Consider the following 17,966-nt stretch of genomic DNA (forward strand, 5'->3'; position numbering starts at 1 on the left):
CTCTGATAAGGACACTTGCACTTTCATTTAGGACCTACCCAGATAATCCAAGATAATCTCCCCATCTCAAGATCCTTAATTTAATCGTATATGCAAAGTCTCTTTTGCCATGTAAGGTAACGTTCACAGGTTCCAGGGATTGGAACATGGATGTCCTTGGGGACCATGATTTAGCCTACCCCGAGGTTACATGAAGTTTCTTATTAGTAGAAAAAGTTTTCCCCTACCAGATTTAATTTTATTATTCAGGGCTTTGAATTAAAGTTTAATAATTCAGATTAAAGCATAAACGGTTTGTAATCATGTTGACAGATATTAAAATGTCTGACAATGCTGGTGACACCCTAGCCACTGGAGACAAAGCAGAAATTACAGAGATGCCCAATAGTGATTCTTTACCCAAAGATGCAGAAGTGCACTGTGATTCAGCTACAATTTCAAACGAGCCAACACCAGCTGACCCCAGAGGAGAGGAGCATGAAGATGCAACCATTCAAGGAGCAGAGACTGCTGACATTAGGCATCCTGAGCAGCCCACAGAGACCAGTGCCATGGAGCCCCCCCTCAATGGAGAAGTGACTGAGGATGTGCTTGCCAAATGCATTGACTCCGTCAACCTCGAGGCAGAATCCGGATCCGAAATACCTCTGAAAGAACAGAATAATCCGGTAAGAGTGTTTCGTTCGATTCAGTTCGACCTAACTTCTTACTGATACCTACCATAGGCACAGATTTGTGCCAGACTCTGTGAGTGGGGATTGGGCGTTCAGAAGATACCATGACATCACTCTGTCATTAAAAACGTGGTGTGTGGTTAGAAAAGGCGTATATGAGGATGATTGGTCATTATAATATTTGCGTTTTCGTCATTGCGTTATTAATAATAATAACCACCACCAATTATTGGACACATCCTGTGTGCCAGGCACTCTGCTAGCCACTTTATATCTTATGTAAGTCATTCCATATAACAGTTCTTTGAGGTTGTAAGCTGAATATTATTAACCTCAATTTGTAGACAAGGCAATTAGGCTCAGAGATATTAAGCAACCCAGTTAGTTATTAAGCTACTTAGTAGTGAACAGAAGATATTGTAATATTGAACGTGAGTCCAAATTATTAATGAGCCCGATTTTACCCTAAACATCAATGTTTCTTTAATATCACTTAAATTTTAATGCATATTTATAAGTCCATTATGGAGATCTTAAACATTCAGATCACTGTTTTATCATCACACATCACTTCCAGGGGATCAGAGGCAAAGCATGTTCACTGCTCCTTCCCTTCAGTGCCTGCACCTGTTTCTCTGGGGGCTAAGTTGGGCCAGTGTCTCTCAGTTGGTTCCTTGTGCTACATCAATATGACTGTCGAGCTGGGTTTTCTTGGCATCTTCGCCTCCATCCATGTGGGGACTGGTAGGGGTGGGGAGTCACTCAGCATGAAAGAAGGAGGCAGGCCACTCTCCTCCAATCCTGCCTTCCAGAATGATGGTATGGGATGGGAGAATTGGGGTCCTCCCTCAGCCAGGCCCCAGCCCTGCTTATCCTGAAGTGTGCTGCCACAGATCACCTCCTTGAAGGGACTCTGCTGCATGCGGTAGGGAAGGGCACCAAACAGGCAGCCAGGGGCCTGGGCTTTTTTCCTTCAATCTATCATTAACTCTGTTAGTTTGGGCAAGACATCTAATTTCTCTGCGCCTCAGTTTTTTCCTCTATAAAATGAGGGATTTGCATATGAAGACCACCAGGTATCCTTCTAACTAGTGTTTTGTGATTCTTTTATTCAAAATTAGGCTTCTTGTTTCTCAGTTTCCTCAAGGGGACTCTTAGAACTAGCTTAAGATGAGATGGGCTTCGTTGGGGAGGAGGGTGTTTCCCATCATTGGAGATGTTTAAACAAAGGCAAACAGTCATTTTGCAGGGATGTCATGGAGGGGATTTGAGGACCAGCTGGGAGTTTGGATCAGATATATAAACAAACATGCAAAATTTTGTTTATGAGCCCCAAGAGTTTACAGACCCTTTGAAGCCCTCCATGAACCCTCTAAGGGATTAAGAACTCCAAGACCAGAGGTTCTCAATCCTAGCATAACTTTTCAACCATTGGGAGAGCTGTAAAAATTACTGATGCCAGGATCTGTATTAGTCTGGGTTCCCCAGAGAACCAATTGGAGATTTTATATATATATAAAAATATATCCTGTGCCTATATACCTGACTCTGGAACCTGTTTTCTCTCCATGCTATCTTTCTATTGTGGGAGCATTGGTTCCCAATTTTTATTATAAATGCTACTGTTAATAAATATCTTTGTACCTGAAGAAAAATATCTTAGCCACACCATTCTGACCTCAGATGACTTAAAGAAACTACACAAACTCCACTAATTCAAAATATATGTGTTCCTGATGCTTAGATTATACTTTCCAATTTCAGACTTCTACTAATTATAACAAGATTGTTAATAAAGATAGCACAATAAAAAGTCAGTATGCTCCTATACATCTGCCTTTTTAAATTTTTTGAGCAAGTCGAATGAATCCTGCCTTTGAAAGCACTTTATAAACCTCCTTAAGCTACAGGGATAGAGCCGCTGGCAGACAGATGCTCCTCTCCTCTCCCTGCACAACACTCATAGCCTTCAAGGACTTTGAAAAGGTAAGCATTTCCTCAGAATGAAGCATCACACAAGTATCTGGATGGAAGTGCAAATAGTGGCCAGAGTTGGGACCGTGGCTCTGGATGTATGTGTGTGGCATTGCATCAGGAACTCAGATAGAACCAAGGTGTGGGAGGAATACCTGTGAGTATATTTGTTCTAAGAAGGCAGAAAGCTGATATGGCTGGAAGGGCCTTGAGGGGAGAGGATATCTCTTTCAGCCAGGTCATATTTAAACCCTTCTAAGTAGGTGCAAATTCAGTCTCTCTTTAAGGATTACCAGAAAAGGAGATTCTACTGTCTCTCTTGGTAACCTATCCTTTTATCTTAAGTTAATATTAGAAGTCAATTTTGTGCCTCATCCTTAAGCATTGTTTGGTTTGCTCTGATTTAATTGCCCTTTGTTGGACACTTATAAGTCCTTTTGTGGTGATGAAAACAAATATTTTTCTGTTGACCCAGAAGAGAATAAATTCAAAATCTTGAATCAAAAGATCATTTACAAAGGGCCAACCCAGTGCAGTGGCATAGTGGTTAAGTTTGGCATGCTCCACTTCAGTGGCCTGGCTTCACAGGTTCGGATCCCAGGTGCGGACCGACACCACTCATCAGCCATGCTGTGGTGGCAACCCACATACAAAATAAAGGAAGATGGGCACAAATGTTAGCTCAGGGCCACTCTTCCTCAAGCAGAAAAGGAAGATTGGCAACAGGTGTTAGCTCAGGGCCAAGCTTCCTCCTCCCTCGAAAAAAAAAACAAGGGTCATTCACAAGTTGGCTGTTTGGATCTTGAACATAGGTCCCCCAAGGAATGACAGGTCCGATAGGAAAACAGCCAAGCTCAAAAGCCTATTTGACTCCAGGTGTATCTGAGCCTAGAAGAATCTCATCACCTCTTTAAAAAAGTTTCTGTGGGAAAGTGCCTGCTTTAAAAAGAAACCTGGCAGAATAGCCTTTGAGGAAGTATAAACCAATATCTTCTAGGACACATTAGATTTTGTGACAATGTGCTTAAATGTATCTATTTTTTTATAAGTGGTTTGCATCTACATAGTTACTTTGGGTCTGGGTCTCCTAAAATCCGCATTATTAGCTTCACCTTTGCCTCAGTCAGCATGGCGGCCATAACTTGGCAGGTAGGGTGGTGTGACTAGGAGGGATCCTAGGGCCAGTGGTTCTGCCAGCTGCTCAGCTGGCACTTCTGCTTAGAGGGATCACACCATTCACAGTTGAGGCCCTCAGAGAAGCTATCTCTGTCTTTGGAACTCCTCTTTCTCATCCGTTCTGATGTACAGACTCAGAAGCCATTGAGCTGAGGCTTCCTGCAGGAATCTGCTCTACAACATCCATGAGAGGCGGTACCCAGCCTCACTTGAACACTGGAGGTTGGACTAGATTCTCTAAGGCCTCTGCCAGCCCCATGACACTGTGCGTTATGCCCAGGAATCTGAGTGATGCAGCTATCTTTGGGATGCCTACAGTCTAGCTGGGGAAGGCAGTGTTGTATAAAAGCAATTATAGCATGTCGTATGGTGCTAGACAGGACAGGCACAAGGAAGCCTTAGAAGGAGCGCTTAATCCATCTTATAGAGTCAGGGAAGTCTTCAGCCTCAATTCAGAGACGTTGGTCTTGGGTGCTAGTCAGGAGTGACATTTATTTCCAGAGATCTTGTGGGACTTTATTATATACTAGTCCATCGGTCTCTAAAAGATCCAATCTAAATCAAATTTTTCTAAGTTCTTAAAACCAAGAAATGTTACCCAAAGTAAAAAAATGTCATCCCTATTATCCAATGCCAATGTATAAAGCCAATTATGAAGAAGGTAAAGAATTCCAACATTACCACTAAAAGTACTCTCAAAGGAAAACATAGACTACCACTTGATAGTTTTTTCCCCAGCAAAGGAAAAGCAGAATGTTTAGGAGGCATAAAATTGCTGTGGAGGGAGACAAAGAAGAGAGAACATAGGCCAAGACATGCTGATGGCAAATTTTTGCCTCTTTAATGAGTGAGTAGAGTTTGTTCCAATTCTGTTTATTTCCCTTTTTAAGCCTGCTCTACATGATGGCACCCAGTTTTTTGGTCTGGGCAACCACGTGAATGCTGGTGCCATTTGGCCGTATTGAGCAGTGCTGCCTAAATCTGGTGGCATATTGGAATCACCTGGGGAGCTTGGTAAAAATTCAGATTCCTGGGCTCTACCTTGAGAGATTCTTATTCAAAAGATCACAGTGGAAGCCAAGACTCTGTATTTTTAATAAGTTTCCACAGATGATAGTCTTGCAGTCAGTCTGTGGACCAGTGTTTCGGAACCACTAATATTAGGTCTCAGAAAGAGCTAGTTGGGGGATTGGGTGAGATTGAGAAGATGGTGAGTTCAGTGTTGAACATGCCATGGGACGTCCAAGTGAAGATATTTTGTGTGCAGTTGGTTATAATAGTCTGGAGCTCAGGAGAGAGAGAGAGATTCAGAGGCCATCAGTACTTGGATGTTATTTAAGTAACGGGAGCGAGTAAGATTGCCCAGGTGTTATATATAAATAAAGAACAGAGCCCAAGGACTCGACCTTGGAAGATTTCCTGTCTCTAACCCTATTTGGTCATGCACAGCCCTTAGATTCTTTTTGATAGGTTGTGGTAGCCAGCAAAGAAGTTGAGATGATGAGAGTTACTGCTTCTCTCCAGAATCTCACCATCATATTCTGTAGATGAAATCAAATCTCAAATCACATTGTACAACACTGACATTTTTATTTATTTATTTTATTTTTATTTATTTATTTTTATTGAGGTAACATTGGTTTATAACATTATATAAATTTCAGGTGTACATCATTATATTTCGACTTCTGTATAGCCTATATCTTGTTCACCACCAAAAGTCTAGTTGCCATCCGTCACGGTACACATGTGCCCCTTTACCCCTTTCGCCCTCTCTCACCTCCCTTCCCCTCTGGTAACCACCAATCTATTCTGTGTATCCATGTGTTTTGTTTGTTGTTGTTACCATTGTTGTCTTTATCTTCCACATACGAGTGAAATCATACAGCATTTGGCTTTCTCCTCCTGACCTATTTTGCTTAGCGTAATACCCTCAAGGTCCATCCATGTTGTTGCAAATGGCAAGATTTCATCTTTTTATGGCTGAGTAGTATTCCATTATATATATATACCACATCTTCTTTATCCATTCATCCATTGATGGGTACTTAGGTTGTTTCCAAGTCTTGGCTATTGTGAATAATGCTGCAAAGAACATAGGGGTGCATATATCTTTTTGAATTAGTGTTTTCATGTTCTTTGGATAAATACCCAGAAGTGGAATAACTGGATGATATGGTAGTTCTATTTTTAATTTTTTGAGGCATCTTCACACTGTTTTCCATAGTGGCTGCACCAGTTTACATTCCCACCAGCAGTGTACGAGGGTTCCCTTTTCTCCACATCCTCTCCAACACTTATTAGTTCTTGTTTTTTTAATAATAGCCATTCTGATGGGCATGAGGTGATATCTCATTGTAGTTTTAATTTGCATTTCCTTAATAATTAGTGGTGTCAAACATCTTTTTATGTGCCTGTTGGCCATCTGTATATCTTCTTTGGAAAAACGTTTAGCTCCTCTGCCCATTTTTTAATTGGGTTGTTTGTTTTTTTGTTGTTGAGTTATATGAGTTCTTTATATATTTTGGATATTAACCCCTTATCAGATATATGATTTGCAAATATCTTCTCCCAATTGGTAGGTTTTTTCATTTTGTTGATGGTTTCTTTTGCTATGCAAAAGCTTTTTAGTTTGATGTAGTCCCATGACATTTCTAAATTAAACATTAATTAATAAAAAGGTTAAAACCAGTTCATGAGAACGATTTCTCATGTAAGCTTGACAATGTCCTATTGTTCTGTCCTTTTAGGTGCTTTGACCACCACCTTGAGTGAGAAGTTCTCTCAAGAAAAAGGTCTAGAATTCTAGAGGCAGAGTTTTCTTCCCTTATAGCTGGCATCAAGAAACTAGAGGGGCTGGCCTGGTGGCATAGTGGTTAAGTTCACACCCTCCACTTCAGCAGCCCAGGGTTCACAGATTCAGATCCCGGGTGCGGACTTACACACCGCTCATCAAGCCATGCTGTGGAGGCATCCCACATAGAAAATAGAGGAAAATTGGCCCGGATATTAGCTCAGGGACAATCTCCCTCAAGTAAAAAGAGGAAGATAGGGGGCCAGCCCCGTGGCACAGTGGTTAAGTGCCCACACGCTCTGCTTCGGCGGCCCGGGATTTGCATGTTCGGATCCCAGGTGCGTGCCGACACACCGCTTGTCAAGACATGCTGTGGTGGTGTCCCAAATAAAGTAGAGGAAGATGGGCACAGATGTTAGCCCAGGGCCAATCTTCCTCAGCAAAAAGAGGAGGACTGGCATCAGATGTTAGCTCAGGGCTGATCTTGCTCCCAAAAAAAAAAAAAAAAAAAGAGGAAGATTGGCAACAAATGTTAGCTCAGGGCCAATGTTCCTCACGAAAAAAATAAATAAATAAATAAATAAATAAATAAATAAATAAAAATTTGTAAAAAAAGGAACTAGAATTCCCCAGAGTTCAGAACCAGGTAGATCATTTAGCACAGGGCAAAATCCTTTCTTATACCCTATTCATGTAAAGGTAGGAAGAGGCTCTAAAATATATTTAACTATCTAAAAATCTTGAATACCTTTAATTTCATCATCTAGAACCCCTTTCAGATATTCAGAATGCTAATTAACAATCCACCATGTTTACCAGTTAAAACCCATTTTTGCAATTCAGTATGCTAATTACAAAGCATCAGGTGTTAATAGAGATTCAGATGATAGAAGTGCTTATTATAGCTGCCTCTGGAGTATGACTTTCCTGATTAGGATGCCAGCTGCCCACCTTGGACCATCCATATTTGTTTGGAATGCTGACAGTACTTGGATTGTAGCTTGATCTGAGGAGCCCCTACAGTGTCACAATAAGCATGTAGAAGCTTTCTTAAATCATAATACTACAAGATGGACAAAGAAAGTGAGTCAGAACATAGGGCATGGAAGCCATGGAAATAGAGTATTTTAAGAATGTAAAAGTGGTTAAGCTTCAGATGCTGCTGAGAGGTCAAGAAGTAAAATGAGTTCATGGCTTTGGCAACAAGGAAGCCATTGTGACCTTGATGAGAATGATTTCATGAAATAGTGGCCATGGGAGAGTTACTGTGGTGGGTGAAGGAGTGACTGGGGGTGGCTAGAGAAGGTAGGCACCTTTTTTAAGAGGTGAAGAAGAAAGATGTGGAGCAGAAACCAGACAAGTTTGAAAGAAACATTTTGTCATTGTGATTTTTCATTTGTTGGTTTTCAGATGGAGGAATCGTGTGCATGATTAAATGTGGAAAGTAGCCAGTGAAGAAAGGTTGAAAAGCCAGGAGAGAAGGGAAAACCAACCTACCTAGGCCCAGAGGAATTCAGATGGAGGTGATAATTGCTACTAAGAGGAAGACACGGCTTCCATAATGACAGAAGGGAAGGGAGTAATTGTGAGTGGGGGTGCAGTTAAGTTAGATTTGTGTTTAGATGGGTTTTTGGTGCTGGCCAGTGTGTGTTTTGTGCCTAAAAAGGACTACTCAGATTTTTAATTTGGTTTAAATAATTAGTGTTCAATGTATTAGGGTTACAAATTAAAAAGTTCAGTTCTTCTTAGGCTTACATTCATCTCACAGACCTTACTCTATTTAGAAGTCTAGCAAAATTGAACAGTCACTTTCAAGGGGCTTTTGATTAATGCTTGGTCCTTTCTACCAACTTAAACACATTCAAATATTTTTAAACTGCATCTATAAATTTAATATATTCTGTTTCCTTTCTTTTATTATTATTATAAATATATATTATATATTTATATTTTTATATATATTTATATTTTTATAAATATTTATATATTTATAAATTTATATATATATAAATTTATATAAATAAATTTATAAAATATATATTATATATAAAAATATATAAATATATAAATATTTATATAGTTATAAAAATATAATAATAATATTATATTATTCCTCATTTATCTACTTAAACAAAACGTTGCTGAGTAGTTAAGGATTGTTATAAATCTATTAAATTAAATTTACAGAGTGGACCTAACGACCTCTTAGATGGTATAATACTATGCATAAACTGAGGAAGATTTCAACTTAAAATCACGTCTAATAATTCAATTATTCATTTTAAATTGGTTTTCAAAAATTGTCACTCTAATCAAATTCTTTAAACATTAATAGTACAGAAAAGACCAAATATGCATAAAAATATTAATAACACGACCTTGATGCTTTAAACCTTTCTATATTTAATTTTAAATCTTCCCAGAGTTGAATGATGCATACTCACCAAGGAAGAAAATAACCTGGAAATAACTGAGGCCATTTACAAGCAAATATCTTGATTGACAGAACTGCAGGCATCCAGAGCAATTTAAATCCTCCTGAATGTCACACTGAGCCCCTTTTTAGAGCAGCTGTCATAAGTTACAAAACTTAAAAAAGGTTTGGTCTCACAGCTCCCATCACCCACATCGCCAGATGCAAGTTATGCATAGTACCTGATTCTTGATCTACTCAAGGAAATAGGACAACTAGGTTGATCTTTGATCTTTAAGACAGGTACCTGTATTTCCATCTAAATGTTAAAGACTTTTGATCAATGGAATTCTAAGATTCGTACATTTTTTCTATCTAATGATACCTGTGAATTTGATAGCCAAAAATAAATGAATGTATTTTATAATTAATGATAAAGACCTTTAAATGGAATACCAGATATGTAACTGTCTTTTCTGTTTAAAGAACTTTGAACTTAATGGAATCTTACATTCTTTCATATTCTTAGGACCACACAACAGTTATAGATGTTTAAATGATCTCCAGTTGAGTTTTGGATATCCCTCTTGATTAAGCCAAGTCTGACTTGCTGTTACAATATGACATCATTCTTCTGAGAGTTTATGGGGAGGGGGCAGGAAGTTGAGAGAGTTCTCATCTGGTGGCCTCTGTTTTCTCTGTGCATTAGGATGTGAAGCTGCCTGTTAAAGGAGGTGGGTGTTATGTGGGGTGAGGGTGAGAAAAAAGTTTTAAGATAAACATGTTTGATAATGGGAGATCTGAGTAGATCCATGCTGCCTACTTTATAGTCTCATAAGTGTGTCACATTAAAGTCATTTAAAGTGGAGACAATACTCAAGATGAGATATATTTATAATTCATGTTGAACATTTGGTTTATATGGTTTTTATATTAAATGTGCACATTTAGTCATTTGAGTATTTGCCATTGACAATAAGTATTCTTTGTAGCTGATCACAAGGTCACAGCTCAATGTCAAAGGAGATTTATTAATAAAGCAGTTGAAATAGTCACTTATACTGCAAAAAGTTCTAGACTCGTTTAACATTTATTTCCATTTGCTAGTCAATTACCAGCTGTCAGATCATATTAAGTATTGTAAATTTGAGTCAGAAGCTGTCACCTCTAAGTGTATTAACTCTCCCTAATCACATAGCAAGTGATTTCTCCTGTGAAAGAATGATATTAATCACCAACTTACATCTGTCTTCATGATGGTATAAAATTGCCACTGGTTTCCATTGCCGAAGTGAAGTAAATCAATGTAGACACCAAAAATGAAAGCAGACAGTCATGAATCATGAGTATTTCCATTCAAGTTAACAAGCTTCTCATTGTTTCCAGACAGAAAAAAATGTCAGCCAACTTTCAAAGCTTTTTGCTTCACAGTGTGTAAAATGTAGTTTCTTATTATTATTATTACTAGTTAACAGTGCTGGAGTATTTAGTATGTGCCAGGCACTATGCTCAAAGCTTTATATGAATTATTTCTTTTAATTTTCACAATAACCCTATGAGGTTATTGGTTCTTTTACTTATGATTCTTATACTACCATACCTCACATTTTGTAATGAGTAAATGATGGCTTAAAAGACTTGAAACTTGTTGCCCAAAATGGCAGAACCTGGAGTCAAACCCAAGCAATTTATTCCATAACCTTTTCTCTTGACCAGTAGTCTACACTGATGGATGGTGTTTGATATTTACTAGGTGAATCAGTTAGGAATGCGTTTGGGTGCAAGTAAATAAAATCCTACATATAGCAGCTTACAAAACAGGAACTTATTTTTGTCTCACTTAATAGAAAGAATGGAGGTAGGCAGCTACTCACATTGATTTAGTAGCTCAGCAGTGCTAGGACCAGTGACTCTGTGATTCCCTGTATAATTTATCACGAAAGCAAAAACTTTCCCATTTATATTTCACTGGTCAAAACTGTTTCGCATGGCCACCCTTATCTGCAAAGGTGGAAGACAGTGGGGAGAAGGAAGTTGGGAATGACTGATGGACCAGCCTTGGGTCAAAAGTTATGGAATCTACAAACTCTGTAGGAATTTTTCACTTTCTCCTTAACTTCTTTCTTTGTTTTTTTTGGAGTGAAAGAGCTGTGATTCTTTAGCTCCTAATGTATTCTTGCCTCATTGTCTAGAATGTATTCCTAGATTATAAGGGAAAGCTGTGGTTTCACTAATTGAGTCAGGGCTCATTGGTTGCAAGTAACAGAAATTATTGCACACCTAAGAAAATAGATGAATTTCAGTCATTTATTCAACAAATAAATTTATTAAGCACTTATTATATGTCATGTACTCTTCTAGATTCTGAGGCTACATCAGTGAACAAAACGTTTAAAAACAGAGAGAGACAGACAGGCTGACTGACTATGCAGGAATCTCATGGAACGTAAAGATAGGAATGCAGCAGGGCCTTGAAGAGGGACAGAAACCAGGGACTGAGAAGCTATCAGGAATTTAAATGGCTTCTCTGAGCATATCTCCTTCATTCTGTTCACTGTGCTTTCTCTTCTTAGTCTGCATGGTAAACAGAATAGGGTCAACCTACATTGCCTGAGTTTTCATCTTCTATTCAAGCAACCAGCTCAAGCTGAACTAGAATCTCTCAGTCCCAATCCAAATACCTACACAAAAGAAGTTGAATCCGCAGAACCCAGGGACAGTGAGAGATATAGTTTTAGGGGTCATTATGAGTGGAGTAGACACCATTCAAGGTGTCTACCTCAAAAGGCTACCTGTTGCTGCTACCCATCTCCAAGCTTATTGATGCTTTTCTAGACACTTGCCTATCATCCATGCCAAAGCTCCCTCTTACCACTCCAGAGATTTGAAAGTTAATTCTTCCTTGAAGAGAACATTTGTTTACCTATGTAAAAATTGCCTGATTTTTGAATTTTTTCAAACCACTTTGTGCCCCAATGTACTGAATCTTTTCCCACTACAGACCTGGTCCCTATCTTCCAGACAATGGGAGATTTGGGTCTTGGTTACCATCAAACTCTCTTCTCACTTCAAGCCAAGCCCTCAGAAGACACCACCACTACTAATCAATTTGGTTCCAAAGTACACCTTGAAATGTGGTTGGTATATTCTTTTATGGCCCTTATAAACTATAAGCTAGTGAGATATGGTTGTTCATGATTTTTTTTTAAACTTTCTTTTTGTTTCAAACCAATGGGTGTTTTTCCATTCAGGGATAAACTGACTTGATGACCTTGTGGCTAATCTGTTTTTCTACAGGCTGTGGATTCCCCTCCACATGGAGGGGGATGGGCCGGCTGGGGCTCCTGGGGCAAATCTCTGCTCTCGTCAGCATCTGCCACAGTAGGTAAGCATTATGTGTTGCATTTGAATGGATAAAGTTCGGAAGCCTAATAGGATGTGACATTTTGATTATACCATGTACTGATAGAGTTTAACATTAGCCCATGAGATGATATGAGCAGTTCATTTTTAGTGCTTACTGTTCTAAGTGTTTCATGTATGTTAGTACATTTATTCCTCAAAATAACTCTATAGAGAGGTACTCTTATTTTCTCCTTTTTAGAGATAGGGAAGCTGAATCACAGAAAGGCTAAGACCTTATCCAAAATCAGGGGTAGCTGGGTTGAGATTTGAACCAAGTTGTATGGCTCTTAACCGCTATATTATATTGCCTCTTAAAATACAAGATTTGAGCTTTTATAGTATACTCTCAAAGCTTTGTGCTTATCATGCCACTTGAATGTTTTAAAATGTACAACTAACCTGCTCCCTAAAAGGATTAGGTATCTCAATAAAAGGCACTTCAACAGCAGGGCATTGAAATTCAAATAAAAAAATATATGGAGGTAGGAAGGATGTATATTATATATATACCAAGGCTAATAGAGTTACTGCAGTTGAGCATTGACCTTAACTCTGAGCTGCTTGGCTGCCAGTAGATTATCTATTTTTCATTGAATGATAAACCAAAACTTAGTTTATCTAGATAAATTTATTTTCCTGGTATTAAATTTTTGAAGAAATTTTCTATATTGGCTCTTATACAAGGAGCAAATATAATGGACAATGTCTTCATTAGTGCAGGTTTGTCATAATATTCTTCACGTTACCATTTCTTGTATCCATTCTTCATGAAAACTGAAGATATACCGTCAGCATGTCTAAGGTCATTTAGCAACGGCATTTCATCTTGAAGGGGGAGGATGAGGAGCAGGACAGGGGAAGCCACGGGTAACCTAGCTTTTAGATCATCTAACTCAGGTGTTCTCAAGGTATAGTCCATGGCCATGAGGATCTTGTGATAGGCCATGACTTGGTCCAATTCATTGTTACTTCTTAAGCCAGGAGGGATAGGAATGCCTGAAGGTCTTTTGCCACGGACCAATTTTGGACCATGATCACAAACAATTTAAGGACCAGACATCTAATTTGATAGCATTTAGACTGCCTGGAAGAATGGATACATTGCAGTCCCCTCATTCCATGTCTATGACATGTGATGAGAGCTCTGGCGGAAGTAGATAGTGGTCAAATAAATGTTGACCTCTCTGCTGACAGCCTGGAGAGCAGATTTTTCTGTTGCTAATTGAAGGGCCAAGTATGCCATGCACACTGCATATGCAGAGGGCAGAATTAACCAGATTAAAGTAGAGGAGCCTGTTTTGTTTGAGAGTGGGGACAAGCACCAGCAGGCAGCCTGCTTCCTAGGAAAACGTTTGAGCTTTTAGTGGTTCTGCAGTAGATCTTGCCACTGGCAGCACGTGGGAGTGGCATGCTTCCTGAACCAAAACCTCGAAGTGTAGAGTCTAAAAGTTTTTGAGATTGAAATAAATCATGGAAAAGTCAATAATATAGTCACAAAACTATACAGCTCTCCTCATGGTTTATGTCGTAAAACGGTAAAGTGTTCTGGGTGCTTTCAGTTATAAGGGTGTCCAGAACTGCCCTAGCTTATCATGAATTCAGTGCTTTAGAAGGTTCTGTTATAGATGAGGGGTTTATTTTCTCATTAATATTTTAAATATAAGTTGCCTCCACAGTAAATACAGAAATCAACTGCCCTGTGGGTGGCAGTTGTGGGTGTTTTTGAGCACACTTAAAGGCACAGCTGCCTGTGACTGCGCTGCCCCTGGTTGGTCTGTTTGCTACTGTTTCTCTCAGTCAGCAGCTGCGCCTCTTCATTTGACTTTGGGCTTCGCTGGACCCTTAAAATGTTTTCCATCTACCAACTGACAGCTTGCCCATTGAATTTACTATCTAGCATCTTCTTAGGTGTCCTGTTGTAATCTGACCTTTGCACATGTACAGCCTAGTGCAGCCTTGGTCCAGTGGACTGTGCTCCAAGGCCTCTAGGTTCTGTTACCTGCTTCAAGTGGAACCAGTAGGTGATGCTGGCTTTACTGCTTAGGAAGCAGGATGTAATCTCTGTGGCAGGTCCCACCCGTACTGGTAGGCACTCATTTTTTAACTTGATCTAAAGTCAATGTCTTAATCTATAGCCTGTACTTGTGTTTGGTGTTGCTCTTGAAGTTTCCCTGTGTCTAAGGCACCGTGAAGATGTTAAATGTTGTATCTTGTTAATGTCACAACCACTTAAGACCTCTGGTGGTTCTCACCTGGCTCTGTGCAGTAATTGACCCAGAAGAGCCTAGAGAGATAACTGCCCGTGGACCGGCATGATCACTGTGCCAGTCACTGTTGCCACTTTCCCTCTTAAGGTTGGTGGCAATATGGCTTCTGTGAGATCGTATGATATTTGCACATTGCCCCATAAAATATTAGAATGAAGTTCAGTACACCCTCTTATATTAGTTTCTATTGCTTTGTAACAAGTTACCACAATTTTAGGAGCTTAAAACAACATACACTGATTATCTCACAGTGTCTGTGAGGCAAGAGTTCGGGTACGGAATAGTTGCATTCTCTGCTTAGTGACTCACCAGGCTAAAATCAAGGTGTCAGCTAGCCGCATTCTCATCAGACATTCAGGATCATCTTTCAAGGTTATTCAAGTTATTGGCAGAATTCAATTCTTTGCAGTTGTAGGGCTGACACCCCTGTCTTCTTGCTAGTTATTGGCCAGGGGTCACTCTCAGCTCCTAGAGGCTGCCCGCAGGTCCTTATTCAAAGCCAGTAGAATAATCTCTCCCATGCTTCAAATCTCTCCCTCTAGGAAGGGTCCAGTCCCTTTTAAAGGCTCACCTGATTTGTTCAGGCCCATCCAGGGTGATCTCCCTTTTAATTAACTCAAATTCAACTGATCAAGGACCTTAACTACATCTGATAAATCCCCTCACTTTTGCCATATAACGTAACCTAATCATGGGAGTGAAATCCTATCATATTCACAATCCTGCCCACACTCACAGGGGAGGGATTACACAGGGTGTGTACACCAGGGGGCAAGAAGCATGGGGGCCCTCTCTCAATACTACCTACCACACTTCCCTTTTCTGTTTGAAATCCTCATCAGTTACACCACCATTCCAGAAGCTTTGTAATTTTTATGGCTCTGGTTACATGCTGGAATTTTGAAAAGCATTTGAATGTTGGCATTTTTCCCTTGTTTGCACCAACAATGGCCAAAGGGCACAGGAGGGAGATTAAAGAGGTTTTGAAATGTTGATACTCATTCTAAGAATCACTCTGGACAAATTGGAGCTATATTTTGAAAAGTAGAGACTAAACTTGTTTATCACCACTGGTCATCACAACCCCAATGAATGTAATAGCCATATAACTGAATGTCATCTCTAAGTTGCTCCTAAGGCATATTTTGGGGATTTCTAGTCAAGACGTGCTGTGACTTTATATAGTAATGGTAGCTAAAATCATAGCAATATATATTAAATATATATAAAACTAGATAAATATCCTTGTGGACCTGATAGAAGACTAAAACTTATAGCATAAAGGGTGGCTGAAGTCATGGGTTCCAAGGCTGGAAACAGGCATTGGTGGTGATCGGGACTTTGACTCCCAAAAGATAATAGGGATCACAGTGTCCCACAAATGGAAAGATGCCATAGCCAGGCCCACAGCTTGAAACAGAGGGTTGGAATAGGGTTCAACCATCTGTGAACAGAGGCTTTAAACAGTTTGGGCGCCATCCTGGATTGTGGTCTATATTGAACTGCTTCCTTGGGATTGAGAGAGGGAAGAGAGGCACATCTCCATGATGTCCAGGCATAATAGCCACCCAGGGCTTTGCAGCTTTAGCAATTTATTACCACAGGGCAAAGAAACTTATTGGAAAACAGAGCGCTCACAGCAGAGACGAGGCTTTGAAGGTTTATAAATTGCCTGTGGAAAGTAGAGAAAGAGAATAACCACATATTCCGTTGCAATTGATTCCCACTCAGAAACCTCATGCTACCCCCATGGTAATTCCAGTTGCAGACAGGAGTGCCAAACATATAGTCTGTAACAAAACGCAGCACTGTCAATTGGGCAACAGAAGTAGAAGTACGTCTTACAGTTGTTGAAAAACTGCAGTCACAGTAGTTAGAACTGTTTAGAGCTGGCAGGAGAATAATTGGAGAATGGAAACATTTGGAAGGTGGTTCTCTCTTGAAAAGAGCACTGTACCAGGAGTCGTAAGACCTGAGACCTGGTCCTGGCTGCTACTAATTTGTGATCACAAAGGACTGTCACTAACTAGCTACACCATGCACTTAACCTTTCTGAGACTCAGCTTCCTTATTTGGAAAAGTGTGGGTGGGGGAACTTGAGAAATTCTAGGATTCCTTCCAACTTCCGGAATATGATGATTCCATAGTCTGTGGCTATATATAGAAGGAGAAAGATATTTGTAACCACTGTGCTAAGTGGAAAAATACAGAAAATTGATTGACTTTTTGCCACTCTGTATTTTTATATTTTGTCTTTTGCCTCACTACTTTGACCCCAGGGTTAACGGAAAATGAGAAAAAGCAAACTTCCTAATGCTTGTATAAAATCAAACATTTCTCAGCCAACAATTATTTTTGGAGAGGGCATAACTCTTGCATTAGTTGCATCCACATATGCTATCATCACATTCTAAGAAGACTTGATCACCTACAACCCATGCCTTTGGACAAGTTCATAAAATGCAATTAAAAAAAAAAAACAAGGCCAACATGTTCAGTTTGTGAAATTCTATCCAAAAGAGTGTTTTAGTTGAGAATGCTAAGAGGCATCCTTCAACAGAGATGGTTAAAATCATTTCCTATAATAAAGGATACAGCATCTCGAAATTTCTTAAACTGAAGGGCTACTTTCAAAATCACAGCTCCTTGAACTAAAAAATGGAGTCTTTAACTAAAGACTTAAAATCTGCTTGAAAGAAAGGTTTGAGCATTGGAGGGTAATCTTGATGGGGCATTTGTAATGACATTTGCCTACATTCCAGCTCTACTTGTAATTTGCCACCTGATCTTGAGTATAAGTAATTTTGATAAGTGATCTAATGGCCTATTAAAAGAAAATGTCCACTTAAAAAAAAAAGGGGGGCCAGCCCTGTGGCGTAGTGGTTAAGTTGGTACACTCCACTTCAGTGGCTTGGGGTTCCCGGGTTTGGATCCTGGGTGAGGACCTACACACCATTCATCAAGCCATGCTGTGGCAGTGTCCCATATACAAAGTAGAGGAAGATTGACACAGATGTTAGCTCAGGGCCAATCTTCCTCACCAAGAAAAAAAAAGCAATAAAAATTGTTATTATTTAAGATCCAGGCAGAAACCAGAGTGGGAAAGGAAAAAGTAAAAAAAAAAAAATAGATTTTGATGATAATTTCAAAGTGATGTTGTGAGAACCACATGTGATTTCCCACATGCCCTGACTTATTCCTAGAATATATCGCTAAGTGATAGACCAAAAACCAAAATGAAACTCGACGATGCTGAAACATAT

At 39.5% G+C, this 17,966-nt stretch overlaps 1 protein-coding gene across 7 annotated transcripts in view; it reads left to right on the forward strand.

Moving 5' to 3' along the window:
* Positions 1–17,966, forward strand: part of FAM114A1 (family with sequence similarity 114 member A1) — a 69,802-nt gene that overhangs the window by 8,082 nt on the left and 43,754 nt on the right. For 6 of the 7 annotated variants that reach the window (XM_014786756.2, XM_087434189.1, XM_087434191.1 and 3 more), the window contains exons 2-3: positions 313–668; positions 12,329–12,416. In XM_014786756.2, the coding sequence (XP_014642242.1) occupies positions 321–668; positions 12,329–12,416 (436 nt within the window). In that variant the 5' untranslated portion in view covers positions 313–320. Of the gene's footprint in view, positions 1–312; positions 669–7,178; positions 8,142–12,328; positions 12,417–17,966 lie in introns of those variants that run through there. The other variant, XM_087434193.1, reaches the window with a different exon arrangement.

Source organism: Ceratotherium simum, chromosome 8 (assembly GCF_057802395.1).
Source record: "Ceratotherium simum simum isolate JZ-2026a chromosome 8, ASM5780239v1, whole genome shotgun sequence".
In the NCBI taxonomy this organism is placed as follows: domain Eukaryota; kingdom Metazoa; phylum Chordata; class Mammalia; order Perissodactyla; family Rhinocerotidae; genus Ceratotherium; species Ceratotherium simum.